This window comes from Diprion similis, chromosome 14, assembly GCF_021155765.1.
Source record: "Diprion similis isolate iyDipSimi1 chromosome 14, iyDipSimi1.1, whole genome shotgun sequence".
Classification (NCBI taxonomy): Eukaryota; Metazoa; Arthropoda; class Insecta; order Hymenoptera; family Diprionidae; genus Diprion; species Diprion similis.
The window spans coordinates 4,322,556-4,348,243 of NC_060118.1; the positions used below are offsets into that span (position 1 = coordinate 4,322,556).

The window sequence follows — 25,688 nt, forward strand, 5'->3', positions numbered from 1 at the left end:
GCTGGAAAATTTCGAAAATTTGGGTTGTTTGATGAATTCTAAATTGCACTTCCTACATTCTCACCCCGACTACTTTTCTTAAAATTTTGGAGACTATAGTGAAAAACGAGGAGAACGATTACATCAAGACATAAGTGAGATGGAGAGTCGTATCGAGGTAAGTGGAATGTCAACATGATGGCAGATTTTTACTGGACGCTAAAGAGAGAAATAACGAGAAAATAGAAAACGAAAGAGAAACCGGTTCCGTAGATCATTCGAAGAAAAAAGAGTTCTATACAAGCGAAGAACAGTTTGGAAATAATATTATTTTTTCCTATTTTCTGCTACTTCATTGCTATTTTACACGATTTTTGCTAACTCTATGAATGATCGAGATGAACAGATTTTGAATTTAGATTCAGCACATCAAAATCTCTCTATCTAACAAAAATTCCTGTCCCGCGTAAACAAATGAAAAAGAAGATTTAAATAGCAACAGGTAAAAAAGATTATAATAACAATAGTATACGCATGAAGTTGGCGGTGGGGTGAGATGCCGAAAACAAAACAAAAGCATCCAGCAAACAAAACTTCCTATGCTCATAACAAGATGTGCGCTGAGAAGTCGAACGTGAAGTATTTTCACTTTTTCTGACACAAAAAATAAATATGCAAATGAGAATTATCAAGATGATTTCCGATAGGAATTGTCTTTTTCGCGCGCTGGCGTATTGTGTACACGGCATTCAAGATCGACACGCAGAGGTGAGACAGAGTATCATTTCAAATATAGTTGATAATTGGTCTACATTTGCGGGTTTTATTACAGGTAATGAGTCATACGGTGCCGTGATTAGGTCACCTGATGATTACAAATCACACGTGAATAAAAATGGAATTTACGGGATAGAAGCAGAATTAGCTGGAGCTGCGGACATTATTAGAATATGTTTAATCGTGTATCGCGGAGAACAGCTCCTCCTCTGCTGCTGGAGACGGACGACGTAGAGTGGTCCGTCTACGTATAGTAAATGAAAATTATACGAGGACATGTAAAAAAAATGATAAAAAATTTATCATTCCACAGCAAAAACATCCCACAGTGAACGATTTTTCGCTCCCTGGTCAACTTCGAAGTAAATTCAAAGTGATAAATGTACAAGACAATAAATTTATTTGAAAAAAAAAAGAATCGATATCAATTATTTGTACATTATAAACCAGACACAGTAGACTCTATATCTCTATGTGTAGATATACGTGAAAGAATCTGAAAATAATAACTATAGCAAAATAAGTCGGCAAATGCAATTGGGGTTGCATGGCATCGGGGGTTTTGTACATGTGAGTGGATTCGTTTACTAAAACAATCTGAGCAGGCCTGCATAGGGAGCCAATAGCAATGTCGGGTTGATCGGAAACAACCGATCAACAGTTGCAGACCTGTCATCAAATCAGCATAAATGAATTCACTTTTCTAATAGACAATGTATAAGGAAATAGAGAGGCGCGTAGCGCCGAGGTGGGGATGGAGCGCGAAGCGCGCAGGGGCGGAGCCCCTAGTGTTATCTGAACGAATAAGCTCCTCCACTGTTGCTCGGTAAGATATTTGTACCATTAAATAAGACGAACTGAAGCCAAATGTACCAATTTAATGGGAACTTGGTTGCACGTGTACGAGGGTAGTTCACCACCGATGTGACATTCTCTCGAAAAACGCTAAAACACGTATCTCCTACTTTTTTCTGCTCTTTCAAATGCAATTAAGTGCATTCAAATATGAGCAATAATATTTTAGTTAAAACTGATTTGTAATTTATGAGCCCTATGATTTTTCGGAATTCAACCCCATTGTAATTGGACAAAATGGATTTAGCATTATTCGCCATGAAAATTATCCCCCAATTGGTTTCATTCAAATATCTAAACTGGAAAAATGCGAAACAGCGAAACTACCACTGGAGTGCCAAAATCGGGGATTGATTTCACACCTTTAAACCGTTTTTCCGCCGTTGAAGAAAATGTGTTGCTTAGATTTCGATGAAAAATAACATATCCCAAGATGAACAAAATTGGGGAAGGGGGGGGGGGGGGGGGGAACCTTGGGAACTTTTATTGTCAGTAATTTTTTTAATCCTTGTAGTGAAATTTACAGGTAACACTTTTGAGTATGATACTGTTGGGGGAAAAATAGCTTATAGTCGATGTTCCAAGAAGGCATTTATTCTGCAATTTATGAAGGGTCTCAGGCACCAGTCATCTACACTGGAAAGGGGGCTTCAAACAGCAAGTAGAAGACGGGTTTATTGTTTGGCTCGCGGCAATCATATTTTTATTTGACTGCAAATTTGATGTTGGGATATTTTGGACCTCATGGGACCAGGAAAGCTTAATGAATCGAGAACAACTGGACCGTTGAAATTCAGAATTTAGTCCGTTCTAAGCTAAGAAAAGCTGCATCGATTGAGACTGAAAGCATAAAAACCCGTTAATCCATTTTCGAGATATCATTATTTTTATTTCTTCTTTGATGTTATTCAAATAACTTAAGAACTACTGTATCCATCATATCCGAAATCTAATCGGCTTCAAGTTAAGAAAAGCCTTGACATTGAAACCAACTTCCAAAGTTGCAACATAGCTAGAACAATAAACTTTCTTACTCTAACGTTGCGAACTTCAACATTAATCGTTTTTAAAAGCCATGTCATTTTGGCAACTTCATAAAAGTGCTAGGAGATGTTTACAAGACAATAGATGGAAGACCTATTAATAATGGTGAACAAATTTATGCACAAAATGTCTCTACGAACGTCTGAACGATGGCATATTTGTTGTTGGTGTATATTTTCAGTTCTAATTCAAAATATATAAACAAGAATAGATATCACACGATAAGCTAGGCAATGAATAAACTTTGAGTTACTGTAAATTGAAAAACGGCGTACCGCAGGCGACGAGGTGGTGTAAAATCCTCTCGCTCGGGATATGACGACCCCACGTACACCGAGTAAGTTGACGGGGCCTGAAGTCGGCACAAGCCCGATGGAAGGCCCCCGAGGTGACCTCAGGGCCCGTGCTTACGTTCCGGCATGGTACGGAGAGTCGCGCCCCCGAGAGATCCTTAGCATCCACAAACATCAGGATGATATGCACGAACAAAACGAAAAGTTACCTCAGGTGGTAGCCCCGGTACAGGGGGAATCCATCCCGGGTTCTAATCGAGTGAAAGCCCCGGTGGCCCAGGGCGGCGGCATGGAGTTTGAGGGCCGCAGAACGTGCAAAAAACAGGCGGCGAAGACGGCGACGCGAAAAAAGGAAAAAATGGACAGGACGACACTGCGACTACCCAGACGGGAAAGGACAGGCAGCGTGTCGAGCGCGGGTAGCGAGGCGAGTTACTCTTTCGCTGTATCTGCGATCGGCACCGATACCAGAATAACGGACAGTACAGACCTGATGGAGTTACTAACAATAATACAGAGGACAGTGACAAAGATGGCCGTGGCAGCGGCCATCCAAAAAAACATTAACATGACGGTCAAACACGGAATAAAGATGATATTCCAGGCTGCTGGCGTTGCGCTAAATAGGTACATATATCAAGACATCCCCGAGTGAACGCAAGTTGGATTACGAATCGACGGAGACGGAAGTCGAGACGAAGGTAAAGCAACGGGAAATACCACGGACAAAGCGGAAACGGGAAGCGACTGGGACTACTCCGGAGTCCTCTCAAAACAGTCCCACGGTAGTGGAACCGGCCGCAGCCTGGCAAACTGTAACAAAAAAAAAAAAAAACGTAGACAACAGAACGGAAGACACGGACGGACAAGACGAATGCGATGACCCGGGCTGATGGGCGCACAGCGGCTCCCAAACACTGGGGGACGGCCGTGCTCGTTAAGCCCGGGAATAACAGTACTTACTTAGACATCGTGAAGAGGATATGGACGACGGTCGATCCGAAGAAGAGCCACGTTCAAGTGACGACTCTGAGGAAGACCAAAAACGGACTGTGTCTTCGGAAAATCAAGACGGATGCAGACGGACGGGACGGTTTCGGACGGGCACTGCAGGACGCGGTCGGCGACGCGGACATCGTCAGGGCCGGGACCTCCAAGGTTCAATTGGAGATCTTGGACCTGGACTGAGTCGCGACCAAGGCTGACGTAGTGCAAGCACTGAAACGGAAAACAGGACGAGATACAGACTTTGGCGTCCACATCTTCGGTCCGAATTGGGCCGAACAGTTTATGTCCGTATGCGACCTTGAGTCGCAGGAAGCCAGAGCACTGTTTGGCCGCGGACGGATCGGGATCGGATGGGTGGGTTGCCACGTCCGACAGCGACTCACTGTGACAAAATGCCACAAGTGCCTGGGTTACGGGCACACGGAGGCTAATTGCACAAACAAGGACCGGACGAAAAGTTGCGGAAAATGCGGGGAGACGGGACATTATGCGACAAACTACAAAAAAAAGACAGACCAGTCTGCCCACTGTGCGCCAAGGTGGGGCACGGTTATGCGGCGCATCTTGCGGGATCCGACACCATTCGCGGTGGAACGTGGACAAACTCTACATACGGAAGTTCTCAGCGGAACTGGGGTCAGCGCCGGCCTCGATTACGGACGTTCCCCTAGAGCTGACTGGCCGGCGAAAGGCGGAAAGACTGACAGACGAGACGACGAAACTGATAGCACGGCTGTGCGACTGTGCAATGCCGAAACCACAGTATGCATGAAACAGATCACCACAATACTGGTGGACGGACGAAATAGCCGAGCTGCGGAATGGTTGCCTGGCCAAACGGAGACGAGTAATGTGGGCTGGCAGGACTCGAAAGGGAAACCCTTCAGGCGTAATACAAAACAGAATGGAAACGGCTAACGGACGCTATCAGAGACAGCAAGGCGCGATGCTGGAAGAAGCTCTGCGAAGAGGTGGACAGGGATCCCTGGGGAACTGGTTACACGATCGTGATCAGTAGACTAGGGACCCGGACCCCGCCGGAAATCAAAGACGCGGAGCCTCGCGTCGGCTAGTGGACGGACTGTTTCCGACACAACCGAGATGTACGCGGAAGACTTTACCGCGGAGGAGCTCGTCAGAGCATCCAATGAGCGCGAGTAAGACGCCAGGGCCCGATGGGGTACCGGCGGTAAGTCCTCCGGCTGATGGCCAGCCTGAAGTCGGAGATACTTCTTGACCTGTACAACATGTGCCTAACGACAGGGACCTTCAGTGAACGTTGGAAGGAGGCGAGGTTGGTCCTTATCCCTAAGGGTAAGGGCGACCCCAGCACGCCGTCGGCCTACCGGTCATTGAGCTTATTAAACACGACAGGAAGACTGTACGTACGAACAGCTCCTGCAGCCACGACTCACGGTCGCAATACAGAACAGGGGAGGTCTCTCGGACCAGCAGTTCAGCTTCCGGAGGGGTCGATCAACTATTTGAGCTATCCAAGAGGTGGTCACACCTTCCGGGCAACTGACAGACACTGCCACGCTGCGCGACCTATCGTGCTGTTGGCGACACTGGACGTGAAGAACGCCTTCAACTCGGCCAGGTGGGTGGATATCTTGAAGAAGCTGAGAGGCGATTTTGGGGTTCTATCGTACGTGTTCCGGGTTGTGGAAGATTACCTTCGGAACAAACGACTGACGTACGAGACAATCGAAGATCAAGTGACGCAACAGATCGTCGCGGAGGTCGCCCAAGGCTACGTACTTGGACCAGACTTCTGGAACGGTGTCTCGAAAGTCTGCTCAGACTGGAGCTCCCGCTCCGCATTCGCCTAGTCGCTTACGCTGATGATGTGGCGGCGGTGATAGTCGAGCGCTCTCCAGAGCTGGCGCAATACAAACGGTACAAACTGAACCAGACGATGCGACGAGTCGGACGGTGGATGACTGATCACGGACTGCAACTCGCTACAAAAAAACGGAACTGGTGCTTCGCACCAGAAAACATATACCATATTACGTATGACGATTGGGACAGACCAGATCGAGACCGGAGGAGAAGTCAAGTATCTGGGGGTGACCCTAGATATGAAGATGACTTTCTGGCCTCACATACAAAGGACAGCCCGGAAGGCGGCCGAAAGGATCGCATCCCTAAGCTGCCTGACGACACGAACGGACCGAGACCAGGGAAACGGGGACTACTAATGTTGACAACGAACTCTATCCTTCTCTACAGTGCGGAGATCTGGGCAGACTCTCTGAAGATCAAGAAATACTATCAGGCGATGACGACGCGACGGTACAGAGACGGAGCGCGTTCAGGATCGCCTGTTCCTACCGGATGGTCTCAGCACAGGCTGTCCTGGTGGTGGCGGGCGTGATTCCCATAAATCTCCTTGCTTTCGAAGGCAAGAGAATCTACGGAAGAGACGCGGGCGTGACCCGACGGGACGCGGCAACGATAGAAAAAGACAGGACGTGGCAAGAATGCTAGACGGAAGGAACGACAGGAAACTGGACGCGACCATTGATAAAGGATCTGAGATCATGGGTCCAGAGAGGGTTTGGGGACGTGAACTTTTACGTCACCTAGCTTCTGACGGGCCACGGCTACTCTAGACGGTACCTTCACAACATGAACTGATTACGGATGCCAAACTTTAAGTACTGCAGACACGAACGAGACGACGCGGAACACACGTTCTTCGAATATGACCACTGGACAGAACTCATTGTCAGACGAAGACTGAAGACGACCGTAGGAAGCATCAACCCCGACAACATTGTCGAGGTAATGCTCCACGCAACAAAGCGGTGGCAACTCGTTGCCACCTATACAGAGACTATCCTACGACGGAAGCACGCGGCCGGCTGCCTGATGTGACGTAACAGACGGACAGCCCAAACAGAACGAACGAACGAACAGAACTACAAGATGTACACAGACAGAGCCCCCAGCTCGAAGTAATATCACCATAGTTCCTGGCTGGGGGCGGTATCACAGGAGGTGGCGGCTAAGTGGGTAGGCCACTCGGGAGTCCTACATCCGCGCTAGTCCGTAAGACTGGCGTGAATCCGTAACTGGGATTCCGCAATTCCTAGAATAAAAAGAGAAGAAAAAAAAAATTGAAATACGGCGATCGGATATTTCTACTAGGCAACTCTGATTGAACAAATAACTAAATTCATTCTCGATATAGATTGATAGTGTAGAAAAACGGAAAATATGCCATTGCAGGTTTTGTAATTATCAGTAATTTAACTTGCCAGGGTAAGATGGTAGGGTATACTCGATCCGTGATAGGCGCGTTCGGTAATTGTTCTTTATTGGCTTGATTTGCTTGGTTGAGTATTTTCAAGTGGCAAAGTATGCGCAGTACGAGTGTCAAGCACCGCGATCTACTAGATCAGAATAATAGCCAAACCTTGCAGTAATTGTATAACTCCAGTGGGGATCCCATCCTCTCGTAGACTACGCCTCCCGAAGATATTTTGTTCCCTGACAGTGCAGCGTGAACCTCTGCATGCTTGATACAAGCCATCAAATATGATTTTACTTTGCGATTTTGTCATGTAAATACGAGTCAGCAAAATAAATTCTATAGTTACCGTTCGGTTCTAAATAGTACATTAAACACTAGTCACTTGACAGCGTAATAACAGCAGCTTACTGTCGCGACCCAGGTCAAAAACGAATTTAATACAATTAATTGTACGAGGGACTGAATTCTTTTCAGTTTGTTATCGCGCTGTTGTACCGTTGGATGTGATTTCTAAACAATTTTCATTCACTTGTGATATTCTTATGTTATGTTTAGCAGTGATGAATTAGTGAAACACGGCTTGAGCATAGATATCCATCGTACGTTAGTCACAACATGGCTTGGTTTGTTTTCTAGATCTAATTCTGATAGTCATATGAGGACCTTAAGGTGCCGCTGAAGTGACTTGAAAATATCAAATCGTGACGTCATAAATACGTGCAGCGCCTCTGAACGTTGAGCGGTGAACTAAGGCCGCTGATTTCATTGGCTTGTTCTGTTAGATCCAACCAATGATGTCAGTTACAGATCGAAACATACTTCTTGTGGACCATAAACGGGCTGCTGTCACATGAAAAACGCGTATACGAATCGAGCCATGTTTACAAAAAAATAACTGATAGTATAAGTTTTCCCGGATAACGTGTGTGCTTTTGTACGTGTGAATCTCCCTGGCGAGGGTGAAAGAAATTGTGGAACAGTGCAATCAGTGAATATTCAACATGCGGTAGCTCCGATCGGCCATGTTTGTTGTCGCGTGATTTTATTCACTTTATCATTCTTTATTATAAACATTATCAGCTATTTTCCTGAGCAGTGACTGGGATTCACACGTACACTATTATTCAAGCTACGATTTAAAATATTTCCGAGTAAGATTCATACTCTCGTTATCGCAGGATTCGTATAGGCGTTTTCACCCAATTTCCCCGCTTCTGACGTCACGAAATATATATATGACATGCCAGGTCAGCGGGGCCTTAAGAATAAGGAATGGAATTTCGATTTGTGCAGAACAGGTGAGAATCACGGCCAGAAGGCTAATTGGCTGTACTCCAATTGTACTCAAACTCTTTGTCACAAGAATAAGTGTGAGTCATTTATTTTTGACAAAGATTTTATATGATGCTATTTGATAAGGTAACATACAGTTAGACAGAAATAGTGGAATGCTATTCAAAACTGTGATAGAAATTGCGTATGTCTTTAAGCGTGGAAAAATTGAAGGATGAAGAAAAACTGAATTTTAGCCAGGAAGAGGCAGTGATTTGATTCCGACCCAAATGCATAAGGGAAAAAGATATCTTGCTAAATTATACCATATGCATTTGTACTTCAATTCTATCATCTGTTTTTTTTGAGCCCATTGTACCCAAATCATATATATATATATATATATATGTATATATATATTAGACTGTATCAAAAAAATTGACTATTTTTTTTTCTAGTGGTATTCTGAAAATATTGTTCAAGATGACGAAAAAGAAATACCATAAAAATTTCAGATTTTAATATTGTTATTTAGAGGTGCCTCATCGCGATTTTCTACTTTCCATAAGAATAACATGGCAAAAATGGTTCTTGCTCCTTGCGATTTTTATAACTAGATAACGACGCGTCGTACAGAAAATTCATAAACATGTTTTTGTAGGAAATTGAACGTTCTACGAAAAAGGTCTCTTGTCATTTTACGATAAATCTACTCCTTCAAAAGTTATTTGAGATCCTTTGTTGATGTTTTACGATAAATCTACTCCTTCAAAAGTTATTTGAGGTCCTTTGTTGATGTTTGACCTCAAATAACTTTTGAAAGAATAGATTTATCGTAAAATGACAGGAGACCTTTTTTGTAGAACGTTCAGTTTCCTACAAAAACATGTTTATGAATTTTCTGTACGATGCGTCGTTATCTAGTTATAAAAATCGCAAGGAGCAAGAACCACTTTTGCCATGTTATTCTTATGGAAAGTAGAAAATCGCGATGAGGCACATCTAAATATCAATATTAAAATCTGAAATTTTTATGGTATTTCTTTTTCGTCACCTTGAACAATATTTTCAGTATACCATTAAAAAAAAAAATAGTCAATTTTTTTGATACAGTCTAATATATATGTCGAGGAAGAGCCTCGGAAAGGCGATGAAGACGAAAAATGATCTTTCTGGTTTAAGTTACTCATCTTCAAGCGTAACGATCCCGACACGTCTGGTCAACTCTCTCGTTTTCCCGTGACTGTCGATTTCATTCAAGCATAGTTATCAACAACCCATTTGTTTGTTACTAAGGTCCATCGCTATGCTATATTCAGGCGTCTTCGGAACAATTTTGCGCTCCAGAAATCAAACACATTTTCTCAAACCACGCGATTAATTTTATGTTGTAATTTTTTTTCTAGGTGCATGTGAAAAAATACATGGATGCCAAGTGAGATTACATGTGATTTGAAAGTTTTTGTTACAGCTGGTGAATCAAGTGTGTGAAGAAGAATCGTTAGCATCGCTCAAACTGTGACACTTTTGGGTTACTTCATATCCTATTGAAAGAGAGCTATCGTTGGCAGGCAAACAAATGTCATTATTTGACTATCAAACCTACGCAGGAGTAATTCTGGAGATTATTTTAAGTACTTGAAGTTTGTGGCCGGGTTGCGATGAAGGCCGATACAGCTGCTCTATCACCGCGCCACTTATATAATAAATGTACGCTTTTATAATCTGCCGAGACTAGCTTCCATCTGACAAGTAGGATTCTCACTTTGTAATGCGTCATCTAGTGTAAAAAAATCAAACTAATGCAACCAGGCTGACAGCTGACCGTTGACTGTGTAATTTGAAACACCAAGAATTATGCTTTCCCAACATTTAAATTAAAAACTTAGGTTGTGTTGTGATAAAATGGCGCCGACAACCATCTGACGTCATAAGGACATTTTCCAATAGAAAGAGAAAAATATTTCTTACGTAAGATCAGCAGTTAATGGCATATAGATTTCATTTTTCCTCAGTCCATAGTATATTGTGTATCTAGGGCGGAAAGTGAGCGTATATCACTTTCCGCCCATGGTGCACACGATACTTTTTGTCCACAACCTGTACCGAAAGTTTGCTTTTAAGTGCACAAATTACATAAGAAATACGAGAAAACTGCGGTACCGACTCACTGACCGCGATAGTGTGGAGTTACGCCGCGCGGCGGCGCTAGTTCGTATTTGATCGCGCGGTATACCACTCCATTTTGCGCCCGGCATCTATCGAAGCGGGCGCAAAACATAATTTTGCGCCCGCCAGCGATATTTACGGTCATCCCAGCAAACGAAAACGAATTGAAAAGGAATCGAGCGTTTTGTATTATTTATCCCTTTTTTCGAATTCATTGAGATGAAAATAGGCGACTGTTTCTAATGTGTGTAATATTTAACTCCATTAAGGAAATTTCATTATTGAATACTACATACCGTGAATTTATGCTGAACAGGGAAGGTCGAGTGCGCATGCCTCAAGCATACACAGATTTTATACCGCCAACTGCTGTAAATCTGAAGTATTCCTTCCATCATGATTGGGATGCTTGTAGCTCGTCAACGGCAAAACGGGCGTCAAGCAAGAGGCTAGAAATCATTTCGTCGAATGGGTTGGCAGCAGTTCGTAGCGGCGCTGGGCTGCGTTTACTTGTGTAGAATCTGTACAGGTGTGATGAATGCGCACTCAACCTTCCATGTTTACCATAAATTCACGGTCCATATGGGGCTTTCCACGCGAACTCAGTAAGCGATTGACCGTTAAATTTTTTGCGTTTATCTAGGACTTTTTCTATGTTAGTACGATAGCTGGAATCCTGAAGAGATTTTAAACTTTTTTTCATCATTCGTCTTCACCCTATGAACCTTTAAACCTATCTAAAAAATGCCCAAATCGATAAAAAAAAAAAAACATGCACACATCATTCCGTATTCCAAATGAATCATTTTCACGTAAGATTCAGAGTTGAACGCCATTTTTCTCTATTTTTTTAATCATTTTTTAAATCGTTGTTTCTATTTTTACTCGTGTTTATAATCTATTATAAAATTATGAAAAAAATCCTCAGTGTGTTTTAGGATTAAAGAAACAATTTGAAAAATAGGGTATCAAATCGGAAATGCGATATGAGCTATTATGGGTTTTGAACAGGCACCAAAATAGACAAGACGATCATGGTAGTAGTCTGGTAACTTGCACGTTTTTTAATGCTTTTTTCCGGAATGTTTTTTTAGAGGAAAATAAAATTCAATCGGTTTGTTTTTTTAATATATTGTTACAAAGGGTAAAATCACCGGTTTTACCCCCCTTTCTAATGATTTAGTAGCCGGCATATGACGCAATAAAACTAAGCCCTCGTATGTCAAAAAGTGAAGACGGTTGCTACGCCAACCGGTATTATTGTAAAAACAGTCCTGTTTCAAACTTAAAACGAGAAACACCTATTGCCATTAAAGCAATTTTCCTCCAAATATTTTACATAACGCCTTTTATTGATTCCGTTAACTAAGCTCACGTACCCATATTTTATTTGAAACACAAAACAGTTTCAATATTATTAATAGTATCTCGGGGTGTACAAAAAAAATTGTACATTTTTTTTTATAATAGTTTTGTAGCACTGAAATGAGCGTCTCCAAAATAAGTAGGTAGGCTGGCCGCGGTGATTTCGCCGCTTGAGAACATTTGAAACAAAAAAATCAAAAAGATTATTGTTCTGTGAGCTAGTCATTCTGGTTGGAACTAGGATTAAACAAGATTGTTGAAAAATAACAAAATGGTGAACTTCGAAACAAAAAGTAACTTGTTTTTAGTGGAAATCGGGCTGTAAAATGGAAAGTTAGGGACAAAAAAAAGATCCTAGTTCCTGCGAGAGCTACTGATGTGCATGTAAAGTGCGCGCAAAGTGGCTTTTTCTCGCCTGGTGACAAATGAGCAGGCGCAAAATGCTGGCGGGCGCAAATAACGTATCGTAAGCAGGCGCAAAATCACGTTTTGCGCCCGCTTTGACGAACGCGGGTCGCAAAATGGAGTGGTGCACCGCGCGATCACCGCGGAATCGTCGTGTATCTTGTAATCAGCTTATTCTTTGTGCACTCAAAGGTAAATTTTCAGTACAGGTTATGGACAAAAAGTATTGTGTGAACCATGGGCGGAAAGCGATTTACGCTCGTGCGAGTTTGAGCTCAGCCGAGGCGACCCATTGCACACCTCGGCTCAGCTGAAATCTTGCACCCACGTCAATCGCTCACTCTCCGCCCTAGATCCACAATGTACTATTTACCTGGGCTGACTGTGAAAACGTTGTTTCGTGAAAAATGTGTTTGAAGTTTCAAGAACAGATTTTTTTTTTACACTGAAACTAACATTGTAATCGTCTATGTTTGGGGCGCATAACATGCCTTCCATTTCTTCGTAGGCAGCATTATTAGCAACTTTTCCTGTTCTACAGCTCATTTTTGCTAGTTTAGAAGCCCTTGTCGTGTCACTTCGCTTTGAGATCCGGGAGCAGTACAACTGCGAGACGCTCTCAAATATTCATTATAATTTCATTAATATCTCGAATCTCGGTCTAAAGTTTTTACAATGTACCCTCGAATATTTTACTTTCGAAATAAGAAATAAAAAAAAAAATAGATTTTTCCAACCCAAGTTACCAGACTACTACCTTAACAAAATACAACAAACGGTTTCAGAAGATTGAAAAATCCGTTCTTCGACTTTAAATCTGGCGTGAAAATGTTTTATTACAAAAACAGAATATTTTTTTCTTGTTTCATAACAATCAACTGGTGTTTTTTTAAGATGGGTTCAAAAATTCATCCGATAAAGACCAATAACTACAGATATTTAAAAAAAATTTCAAGAGGGTTTCAGGGGTCGTACTAACATAGGTAAAATCCTTTATGAAATCCAACAATGTCATGGTTAACCAGTTAGTGAGTTCGCGTGGAAAGCCTCTTATACATATTCAATGAAACGATATTTTAGGTAAGTACAGCTGCTCCATTACCAGATGAAAATCAGTTTAACTGATAAGGTTCTTTCGAATAATATTCTGAAGTCTTCAATCCAAATCACTTGTTTTGAAAGAAGATCACCTGGAGGCCAAATTCTATGGAAAGTCACTGAGGTGAGTTTACTCCAATATTCACTGCGATTAGCAATCGTTACAGAAGTGATGAATTAAAATTATAGTCTTGTATAGATAGATTATGCCTAATTGCAGGAGATCTACATTTGGCTATGGTACACATACCGGATCTTTTCCAAATAGCAGTACAGACCTCAAATTCAATTTTAATTTCACAACACACTCCTGGTATTATATCCTGACAAGAACACGTGAATTTTCAACTCGATGTCAAACAAATTGCTTAACTAGCTGCAGCTCTACGGAGGTTACCTAATGCAACTAACATGAAACTAGAACTAATATTGATAAAAAGACGTCTAGAGACAGCTACAGCAGTGGTCTTCATATTGTCATTTTTTCAAGTTGCATCCTTTATAAGTGCTAAATCGAAAGTTAAAATGTTTTCAAGACGAAGGGTAGAATTTGACTTCTATGTTACGTGCAGATGGATAGAAAAACGTGTAGATGACACATTCAAGCTTTACAACTCAAGGTTTCTCGAAAAATATTGAGTACAACATTATAGAACGTAGATTATTAGACGAACAGAGGTATAAATATATTTTTACGGCATGGGCATTGAAAAGTCCACTTTTTGTGGCAGTTTTTGTTCCGTAAAGTGACGCTTTATACGGCAGCGGACAAAGTTGCGGAATAAAGTGTTTAATCCGCAGTTCGAAGTGCGCATCCCAAACTGCCGAATAAAGTAGCTTCATCGAACAGATCGCGACATAATCTCACTCTTCGTTTTGCTCTTAATGCCCATACCGTAAAAAATATTGTATGTGGCATGCCCGTAAACCGTTTTTTGGCTCGGAAAATTTCAGTACTCGCTTCCGGCGCGCTTCCGGCTCGCCTTCAGCTCGTCCTGAAATCTTTATCCTTGCCAAAAAAACAGGCAGTTTACGGGCATGCCACATAAATAGCTATTGTACATACAAGAACAATATATTGTGTTACAAGTGTGGAAACTGGGCGATTTTTTATCAGTGTAAAGTTTGCAATGTAAGCCGCAAAGGCGAGTGATGTAATCGTGTGAGTCAGATATTGCCCACTTTCTACACTTGTAACACACGTTACTATTTTCAACACCTGTGAAGGAGAGTTCGATTTGAGAAGCAATGAAGGTGTCACTAACAGCGCGTAAAATCGGCGTTAGATAACTTACGTTATCATTGACACAATGCGTGAAATTTAGTCGTTCAAAAGTGCGCATGCGCCACAGAAAGTCCTAGCGTGTAAAATCGACCACGCCAGTTGTGCATATGTACCAACGTCATTTCACCGCACTATTCGAAAAAAGGCACTTTATATAAACTTCGAAAATCTAACTTTCCAGGCAGATGTGAAAAAAAATATTTCTTAAATATTCGCGCTTTCTACAGAGATTTGATGCGATTAGGAGAATAATAATAAATCGCTTGATTTAGTTCTGGATTATATGACTTTTGCTCACAAGTTATCTCTCCGTGTTGTTCGAGTTCTTAATGGTGCATGATAAACACGTGATTATAAATGATATGATATCGTGTAAGGGCTAACAGTGTGTGATGAATCCATTAAGACAATTTGCTGATGTTGTCCCCAGTAGCTTGTTGGTCTCCGTTCTGTATAGTTTCAACGACTGGCTCATTGTCAGTCTGGTTTGATATTTGGTTAGAAATTACCCAGCTATGTTCTTGTTAAATCTTGGTCATAACTGGCTACCCTCATTTGAAATCTGTGCGAATTGAACTAAGGATAATTTACTGGATGTGAATGTGTTAATATGTTCTAAACCGATCATGTCGTAATAATTTAATGAGAAAATAGTTTACTCAACAGCAGTAGAAAAAAAAAATTACCAGTGGTATCTCTTTTACCTAACTGGAGGTACATACATATACACATTTGGATATTCAGAGGAATATGTGTTTCACCAAAACATATTGTTATTTCTTGGTAACATAATGGCACGACACAGATAAATTAATATTGAATCGGTTTATTAATTAATGTCGATGTTACGATCATGAAATCTTTTCAAAGACAAAAATAAAAGACATTGTTTCTCCAAAACGACAGTCGTTCCCAAGAGACTCCTTTTACATTCTTCAGACGGTTAGATTTAAGGGTCTGAAGGGAGATACGTAACAATATATTATGACAAATTGATACTGAATGGAGAGCTCGGAGATAAGAACGGTGCCCTGGTTGTGGGGTCAATCTAATGTTATCACAGTATAAATAAATTCATACTGATTTCGAATCGGTCGATAGATAGATGTGTAATCCTATTTGCGTCGTTTGTATATGCAGCCAAATCCATTCTTGCTGTTGTCATCACTGTTTCATAATGTGTACGATGAGATCTGAGAACAAAAATGACAAGCTCAACGAAGTTCTTGGCCTGTTACTTCTGACTGATTATTCCATCGCTTCAACAACATGCCTCGATATATTACTCTCACACATCGAAAAGAATATTTCGAGCAGAGGTAAGATATGTTTCATTAAATTTGCAATCAGCTGTCTCGTATATTTTAAACTTTTCCAACTAAATCCTTAAGGGGTAACACCACTGTAAAAACCTGAACATTGCAAAATTTTTTTTGGATGGAAGAAAAGTCAATAAGATGATAATATTTAAGAAAGTTGTTAGATATATATTCAAGAATGGCACCACTGGAGCCATTCTCCTATAGCTGCTGCAAATTTGATTCTGGAAAATAATGGCTTTATCTACATATTAATAGCTACAGAAATACGTTGGGGATTTTTCATAAGTTAATTTAAACATTATTTATTAACAAATAAGTGCCCTTTCTTTTGCCAAAAATGGAACGTTCTCATTCAAATACTCGCCAATTATACAAAAATCAATATTTTTCAAATCCCCTACACATTTCTGTAGGTATTAATGTGTAGATTGAGTGATTTTGTTTCCGCATGAAAATTTGCACCAGTTACACTGCGTGCCGCAGAATTCAACATGTCTCGCGAGAATGGCTCCAGTGTCGCCATTTTTTAATATTTGTTGATAATAATTTTTTGTATTATACTCAAATATACGCCTAATAATTTTCTTAAATATTCTTATATGATTGCCTTACATAAAAAATTTAAAAAAAAAAGGTAAAAAAAGCGGGTTTCTTTTGTTTTTACAATGGTGTTACCCCTCAATGATAGTTATAATTTCTATGTGTTACAGGTTGCATCGGCGGTGATGTTGACAAGTCCATTTTGCAAAAATGGGTTTCGAAAGCAATGCATGCTTGGGCAGTCGACAAGAAACCTTGCCAGGCTGTGACGATATTCACCATAAAATTGGTCGGGATTCTTGGTCGCAATGAAGTCGACTTTCTCTACTGGTACCACAAAGATATACTGAATAAATTATGCGCAATCTTTGCTCTGAAAGATTTCCACGTCGATTTCTCCGTTAAAATGGCTTACACCAAGATGCTACTTGAATTCGTTAACCACACAAGCGGACGGCAATGGATCATCGAGACTGGTAGATGTCAATCACAATTTTATTGACCTGCTATTTACACGAATACAAGCGTAAAACTCGTCAAAATGTTTTTATTGGTACAATTTAAAGGTTTTTTTTAACAATTTTGTTACTGTTTTGTTTTAATCAACAAGCATTTTATTTACGTTGGTAAATCTCTGTCAATTTCTTGGGCTTCGGTTTTTCTAATACGCTTAGTCAATTCCTGATCGTCAGTAAAATTCGAATTATGTATAAATTTGTCAATTTTCCTTGCAAGGTTTCAATGGTGTGTAAAATCATCTGTTATTTTAATCTGACATCTACGGTCAAATCTTGGTATGGCTAATCAGAAATTGCTGGTACGAAAAGAAAAACCTTAATTCATCAAGTTACCTCATTTATTTGATTCGACCGCATCCGACTCGTATTCAAATATGATTCAGATAAGTTAATTAGATTTATTTTGTCAACGATAAATTTTGTACAGACTATTTCTGCAGATGAAAAGAAAAAAATCTGTAAAAGTGAAGCATATTTTTGTGAGTTTTTACGCAGCAAGAATATTAATTCATAAACTTTTCCAATCAAGATATTATCTAAAACTATTATAGGAATATAATTTTCCAAAAAACGTCACAATGAAAATATCACTGAGATTTTCAACATGATCATTATTAATTTCACAGAGGCGTGGATACAAGTAGCAACATTTTGCCACTCGAATCGGATGCTGTACGTTACAAGAGAGAGTCGAAAATTCATATGTAAATTATTGATGTTCGAATCTGGAAACACCGTATTTTGCGGACGAGTCATTTCTGTGGCTGCCGAACCTTTTATCAAGAATAACTTCGGCCCTCAGTCTCAACAAAATCTTGAAGAAAATGAGGCATTTCTTAGTGCAATAGACGTCCTAACCGTCATAATGGAAAACACACTATTTTTGAGTATGGACAACGCGATACCACGGCTCCTGGATTCGGTGACAAATCTCAAATCCAAGATAATGGGTTTGTTCGAAACCTGCACAAGCATAAAATTCCACTCACACATTATGAAGCTGGTATATCTACTGCCCTTCATGAAACTCAAAGAGGGAATTAATGAGTCCGATGGAGTCGTGGACTCTGAAGCATGGGAGGTTTTTGGAGTGAATTTACAATTCATAGACTCAGTACTACTGGCAAGAAAACACATTTTGGGCGTGGCAAACGGCGGAAAGTTGCTTTTAACGTACTTCAAAAAAGTGAATCGATTGTGTGATATAAAAATGCCAAGTAATTACCAAATTGAAAGTCACGCTGTAGTTTCACTGGTAATGAAAAAAGTAACTTCTGGTATTGACTGTAAATACATATGATATTCACGTCTCATTATCTTATGAAAATTACTTATCTCGTTCATAGTAGATTGAAAGTTGAATTTCAACCCCATTAAAAAATTTGACCCCAAAGATTTTTGGTGCAAAACGGTCTAATCTTTTCAATCGCCACATTGTCCGATTCTAGATTTATCCTGAGTGTTCATGTTTTCCCCTGAAATATCTTGATAGATATTATGAGATTTTTATTTAAAATCGGGGGTTTTATTGCAAAGCCTCAAATTTTACATAGTAGGATTATAATTGATTGATATGATGTTGCACATCTTACACTTCTAACAAAATATCCTCAGTTTCTTTTGTTTTTCAAAATTATATCAGTGATCAAGTTTTGTTTAGTCCCTCGTCCATCCATTACCACCTAATGCATTTTTTTCTTAACGCCTCATCAACTAAAGGGGAAAAAACCTTTATTTATTGACAAAAATGTTTTACGCAGATGTGCCTGTTGGACGTATTTGTGCGTGTACCGGAAATTCCTGAAGACGAATTCGAAATCTTTGTGCACAAATTTTTCAGCATCACAAGCACTTATACACAAAGATTCTGCTACATGGTACGCGATACATTGCTGAGGGAAGAATTTCCGACAGAATTAATGGCCAAAACATCTATTCAAATAATACTAGACACATTGGACGTCATGGACAGGGTAGGTAATCAGGTTACATTTATCACTTACAATAAGTAATATTACTTTGAAAAATTGGAAGAGGAAATTTTGTGATGATTCATAACTTAACAACCAATTGTGATAAATATTAAACAAAAATCAGAATGTTCTATTCGATGAATAGAGTGAAAAAAAAAATTGACATAGACGAAAAATGCGGTATTAAAATCTTAGCTGATTTAAAAGATAACGCCCCATAAACAATAATCATTTTTCAATTTATTCTTTCAATCACAGGAGGGCGTGACAATTATATTTCAGTTAATGTCACACCTGTTGAAGCAATATGCAAGCGCTAAAAATAAAGAAGCAGGTTGTCCACATAATTTTACAGCCAGTAAACATGAAAATGCGGTTGAAAATCATAAGGTGCCGAGATTGAAGGGGATTCTTAATGGCGATCCGATCATTAAGTTCCCAGAGCTTTTGTCTGCTCTTCTTCACGCTCTTGCAACAATTTTACGTAAATATAAATTTAAGTGGCGAGAGTGCTTGGAAACTATAAGTATTCTTTCATCCGCTCAAGCTATCCTGAATCATCCGAATGCTGCTCCGAAGGTACGAATTAGCGCTAAGAAATTTTCATTCGTCTAATAAATGACTAAAAAAAAGTTTTAGCGCAACAAAATGAATCCCGAATTCTCAACATCATTTTTTCAACCCTTTGAGTCACACGTTATTGTGCTGAGTCAACTTTTATACTGAGACAGTGTTCTATGGTTTTTGGGGTCGCTGATTACGAATCTGAAATCAGGTTACAAAAATTCAAGATAGTGGATCTAATATGGTGGACAAAAATTTCAAACTTGATTGAATACAGTCAAAAAACTCTATGCGGGAATTTTCGGGGTTGCTGATTGCGTTGGCCATACTGAATTTTCAAAATCTGATTTCAGATCCCTAATCAACGACTCCAAGAACCCGCGTTCAGAGGTTTTTTCTCCGGATTAGATCAGATTTAAAATTTTTGTACGCGATAATGGATCCTCCATCTTGAATTTTTTAAATCCGATTTCAGATTCGTACTCAGCAACCCCAAAAACTTATAAGTTGATGTAAAACATGTACATGTGTGAAGGGGTTACTTTCTTGGAAATAAATTATTCCTTCAATTTTCACCGTTTTTCCAATCTATTTGGTTTGACAATAACAGTTTACATTATACGTTCACTGAAGATATATAAAAATAGCAAAAAACTGCAAAGAAATATGTTGAAGAGTTCTCTAAATATATGGAAAATGTATATAAAATACGTGGTAAGAATACTTACCACTATGGCTTAAAGGATTAAGAATAAACCAAACTACAAAAGCCCATCAAAATGCGAAACTGATTAAATAATGCAGGTTGACATAATGAAAATTATGAAAAATTTAATATACATATACTGTACTTACACATTATTTCTAATTGGTTTACATTGAAAGTATATGAAAAGGATTGATCAATTCAGTTTCTGTTTAAAATCAGTTTTTTAATCACAAAATACAGATTTTTTTTTGCACCTCTGGACTGAATACTATTTAAAGTACAACTCGATAATGCTCAGGTGTGTATCCAAGCGCTTTCGCTCTGCAGAATGGGAATTGAAAATTTCATGGCACCAAATTTGGTACTGTTAATGAAATTGGACAGGCAGTCAGATGAAATGGGACTAGTACTGTGCAAACGACTACACGATGCGGAATGGCAAGTCAGAAACAGCGTTTTGCAAGTGATCAATACAATTGCGAAAATATCTGAAGACAGTAAGACAGCACAAGGGCATAATAATCAACCAAGTTGAAACTTTATGTTTTGGAAATTAATTTTTCCATCCGTTATACTTGTTTTAGAATATCCAGCTTTTCAAGATTTACTTCTTGCTAATCAGTTTCCACAGCTGATCGTTGACATCGTTACTACCGACGAAATTGGTTACGTAAGAGCAACAGCGGTAAAATGCCTCTCGACTTTTGTGCGACTAGACAAGATATGGGCTGAAAAATTGTATCATCTTGATTTAACGGTAAATTGAATTTGATACATGTATGTACATTACGTGGTCCTTAGAAAGATCATTTTTGAATTTCGCCCAGCTCACCCCCTAAATCGGCTCCAAATAATTAAAAAAGAATTCCCTTATTTGTTCAGATTCTCATCTTAACTTTAATCCGTGCGCGCAAGAGGCTGGATTTCCTCATTTAACCCGTTCAGGGGCACCTTAAATCTGCCGAACGGATTTCGATGAAATTTGGTTTACAGGGTTTCTTGGGTCGTTGACTACGGATCTGAACTCGAAATTTGAAAATTCAAAATGGCGGATCCAATATGATGGACCAAATTCCCAAAAGTCATTTGATGTTGCCATATTGGAGCCACCGTTTAGAATTTTGTAATTTGAAGTTCAGGTTCCTAATCAGCGACCTCGAAAACCCCCGAGCACCAAGTTATGTCGAAATCGAATAACTTTTGGGATTTTGGACTATCATATTGCTTCCGCCATTTTAAATATTCAAATTTCGAGTTCAGATTCGTAATCAGCGACTCAAGAACCCCCTTATATCACATTTTATCGAAATCTGTTCGGTGAATTTAATATGCTCCATTAAATGAGGAATACCATACTCTTATGGGCACGGGTTAGATTTGAGATGAAAATCTGAAACTATAAGGGAATTGTTTTTTAATTATTTTGAGCCGATTTAGGAGGTCATCTGGTCAAAATTCAAGGATGATCTTTTTAAGGACTACTCGAAATTATATATCTATTCCCTAACTCAACCATAAAGTTAACTTTCTTGACCTGAAGAGCGGGACGAAGGTGGCATATTTTTCTCACTTCATTTTTTTCCCTCATTTGCGGGAAAAAAGTGGCACTTTGCTTCCGTATTTGCGGGAACAAAGTGGACTTTTTTCCCGCTAATCTCGTTTTTCCCAAAAAATAGAAATATGATAGAATAATTACACGATTAAATATGATAACGATGACGATAACCATAATGATAATGATGATGAAAAAAGAATATTCTTAACGTGAACTTTTTGAGTCAATAGATATGGCCAGAGTTGAGTCGGAAATAAAGTCCTATATGTAACGTAGAAATGAAAGTCTTTATTCCCTTATTACATAATGTACTATTATAAATGTATCGACAAATATCTAACTGCATTGGAAGACCCTAATTTATCACTTTCAGAACGTGGCTGTAAATTTGATAGCCAATGAAACGGAGGCGATAGTAAGAAGAGAAGCTGTTATACTTGTCAAGGAGTTGTACGTCTATAGAAAATGCTTGTGAGTTCAAACATCATATAAACATTCTAAAATTTCACCGTTGTATGTAAAAGCTGTGACGACCCTTTTGACAAATTTACTAAAGTGAGTATAACATTCTAATGATTTCGATTTAACAAACGATTCTATTTATCGTTTTTACAGAGAATCAACATTAGACAAAATCACAAACGCCATGTCCGCAGCCGCCATTCTAGATCTTCACTGGGAAGTTAGAGTAAATGCGCTTGATTTCTGGTCACAATTTATAAAGTCACGCCTTAGTGACCAGGGGATGCTAGATGGAACTTTTCCAACTTACACGTTTTCGAAGGAACATAGAAGAATAGTTTCACTCGATGAGGACGAGATCAAAAAACGGATCATTAAAGTTCTTGACGAATTAGCAAGCCGAAATTGTCTCGGCGTAAGTTCATTCGACTTGAATCCAGTATTAAGGTCATGTAGTACTCCTATTTTTACCGATCGAGCAAACTAACCCTTTTTCTCCGTATATTAAATAAACAAACGAAAGGAAAGAGTTCAAATTCCGACAGTGCTTCGCTCGTTTGTTTACTTAATATAGGAAGAAGAACGGTGAGTTTGCTCGGTCGGTAATGGTAGGAGTACTTAATCCCTTGACTGGCACGGTGAAACTCACTTTGTATGCCATTGCTGGCAGAGGTAAAATATTAATCAATCTTTATGAAACTGTGCATAAAAATGTTTTTGGGGTCACTGATTTTGAATTTGATATTAGAATCCCAAAATTCAAAATGGTGGATCCAATATGATGGACAAAAAGTTCAAATTTGATCGAATTCGGTCAAAAAACTCTACCGAGGAGTTTTCAGGGCCGCTAACTACGGATCTGAAATCAAATTTTGAAAATTCAAGATACTGGATCTAATAAAGGGGGCAAGAAGTTCAAATCTGATCGAATCCAGTTGAAACGATTTTCGTCGACCACATTGGATCAACCATCTTAAATTTTTCAAATCCGATTTTAGATTCGTAATCCTTGACCTTGAAAACCCCTGAGTAGTATTTTTTGAAGAGATTTGATCAAATTTAAACTTTTCATCCACCATATTGGATCCGCCATCTTGAATTTTGAAAATCTGACCTCAAATTTGAATTCAGCGATCCAAAAAATCCCTGAATCGTAAATTTCAAGACGATTGGTCAAGTCGTTTCACAGATATTGATGAAATATTTAGAGGACGTCTATAGACGTCCTTGCCAGTCAAGGGGTTAAGGTCGATTGGCCGTACCGTTGAAATTAAAAGTTAGGAAGACTTGAGAAACCATTCGAAAAATCTCTAATTTTAAAAATAATTACTCCCATTCAGAGTGATAAAAATAAATTTGTGTAAGTACGGTATAACAAATGTTCTTCAAAAATGACATTGCGCAATAGAGCTATACTGTAATAGAAGATATATCTTGAAGGTTTTTGAGATAATTTGTCCGAAACTGATTAATGAACAAAATGAGCCCAAAACACTATTATATAATCAGATTAATGACATGAGAGTTTAATCACTTTTAACATTTATTATTATAACATTTATAATTAGATTAATATCTGATAGTGTTTGTCATTCATATTTTTTCAAACTTTTTTTTATTAGTTATCGGGAACGTTGTTTCGTTAATTTTCATGATCGTTTACCCAAATAACACGTTGCTACAGATTTTTTTTTGCACTATTTCTTACTTTTGATCCAGACGGTACGACCCATTCATTTAAACAGAAAATGAGTAAATGTTAAAAAAAAGAAGTGAATTAGTTGCAAATCGAGCAGAGAATCATTTTTCAGAATTGCTGCTTTCCAAACATTCATATTTTTACACATTCAGTAAATTCTTGTGCAGGTACTTCTGGCCACGTTGGAAAATGACAGTAATTTCCAAGTATGCAAAGCTTCCGGGAAAATTTTGAAGATGCTTAAGCAAATATTCGTCGTTTACAAAATAAGACCGTCCTGCAACACAAAAGATGGTACTTTTCTCGTGGCTCCAGGCAGAAATTTGAATAGCGACATTTTATCACCTGAGAAAAATCAGGAAAGATTATGTATCCGAAACGAGACCGGAGAGATTGACTATCAGCTCGCGATACCAGCAAAAATTATCGACTTCACAGCAGATTCTGATCACATGAATCGTCTGGGTTCACTTTACAAACGTAATTCATTTATGAGCATGAACGCACAGTCATCGAAAAGTAAAAAGATCGAGTACGTCTCCAACGTTGATAGGAATCAATTCATTCGTATGGTTTTCAACTATAACATAGACGATTACCTAGAAGAAAAGAATCCATGGTTGAAAACTCACACCAACTGTTTCAGATCTATTATCAATGATATTATCGTTGCTCATCAGAGGCATAAGGTTAACCATATGGAGTATTGTTAACATATCTGGTTAAAAAACAGAAAGATCTACTTTGTCTCATACGAATGTCATGAACCCAATTATTTAATTTTTTAAAATACAATTTTTATTCCTACTTGTAAAAACTAACATGTGAAACATACGTTTCGGGCCGAAAGAAAATTACCACAATTCCATTACCATGTACCTTGTGGTAAATGCTACCCTAGTAACTTTGCATCGAAATTATTTGTCGTTCTTAACGGATTTTTTTTAATTTTAAAGAAACGACCCGAACTTACTGCCAGATGATATAAAAATTTATCTCAATCATTAGTTTTTAATTATTTCTGTTTAATCAGACCAAAGCATTAGCGTGCTTCGCATGCTTATATGATAATTTATCGTATGCAACACTTTGAATTTCTGAACGAAAAGTTTTTTGATTACGAAGGCCTGCGAAATATAACTTTTAATTTCTCCTTAAAATAATGATGCTTTTTATTTAGATATTGAGATATGTTGAATTCAAAGATAGCGCTAGTTTTTTTACAGCACAACGAGATTAATTTTTATGCGAGATACTCATATGTATAGATTTTTTTAACAATATTTATGAAAAAAAAATATATTGAATATAAAACTGAATGGCTACTTATAGAATAAACAGCATTAGTTTTAAATAAAACTTAAAGAGACCAGATAAATCAAAAAGACTTGTGATATCTTTTTTTACTTTCTTTAAAACTCCTCTGCAATCTTTTTCTCTTGCACTTACGTAGCTTTGAATATGCTTAAAATCACCATAAACCACAACTCGTGAGTATAGATGAATATTCAAATATCAACAGTAACATTAATAC

General features: G+C 38.9%; 1 protein-coding gene across 3 annotated transcripts; it reads left to right on the forward strand.

The window, feature by feature from the left end:
• The first annotated feature begins 13,423 nt into the window (after positions 1–13,423).
• On the forward strand, positions 13,424–25,011 carry LOC124414869. Of its 3 annotated transcripts, XM_046895978.1 has the most exons (11): positions 13,424–13,509; positions 15,953–16,131; positions 16,845–17,150; positions 17,819–18,447; positions 18,953–19,165; positions 19,424–19,744; positions 20,737–20,935; positions 21,023–21,195; positions 22,367–22,464; positions 22,609–22,870; positions 24,322–25,011. In XM_046895978.1, exons 1-11 carry the CDS (start codon positions 13,493–13,495, stop codon positions 24,865–24,867), a joined length of 2,943 nt encoding a protein of 980 aa, XP_046751934.1. In that variant the 5' UTR covers positions 13,424–13,492; the 3' UTR covers positions 24,868–25,011. The 3 variants fall into 3 exon arrangements, with proteins under 3 accessions (XP_046751934.1, XP_046751932.1, XP_046751935.1); XM_046895976.1 differs by lacking the exon at positions 13,424–13,509 and having other exon boundaries at positions 15,873–16,131; XM_046895979.1 differs by lacking the exon at positions 13,424–13,509 and having other exon boundaries at positions 15,874–16,131; positions 17,819–18,306.
• Positions 25,012–25,688: the final 677 nt, after the last annotated feature.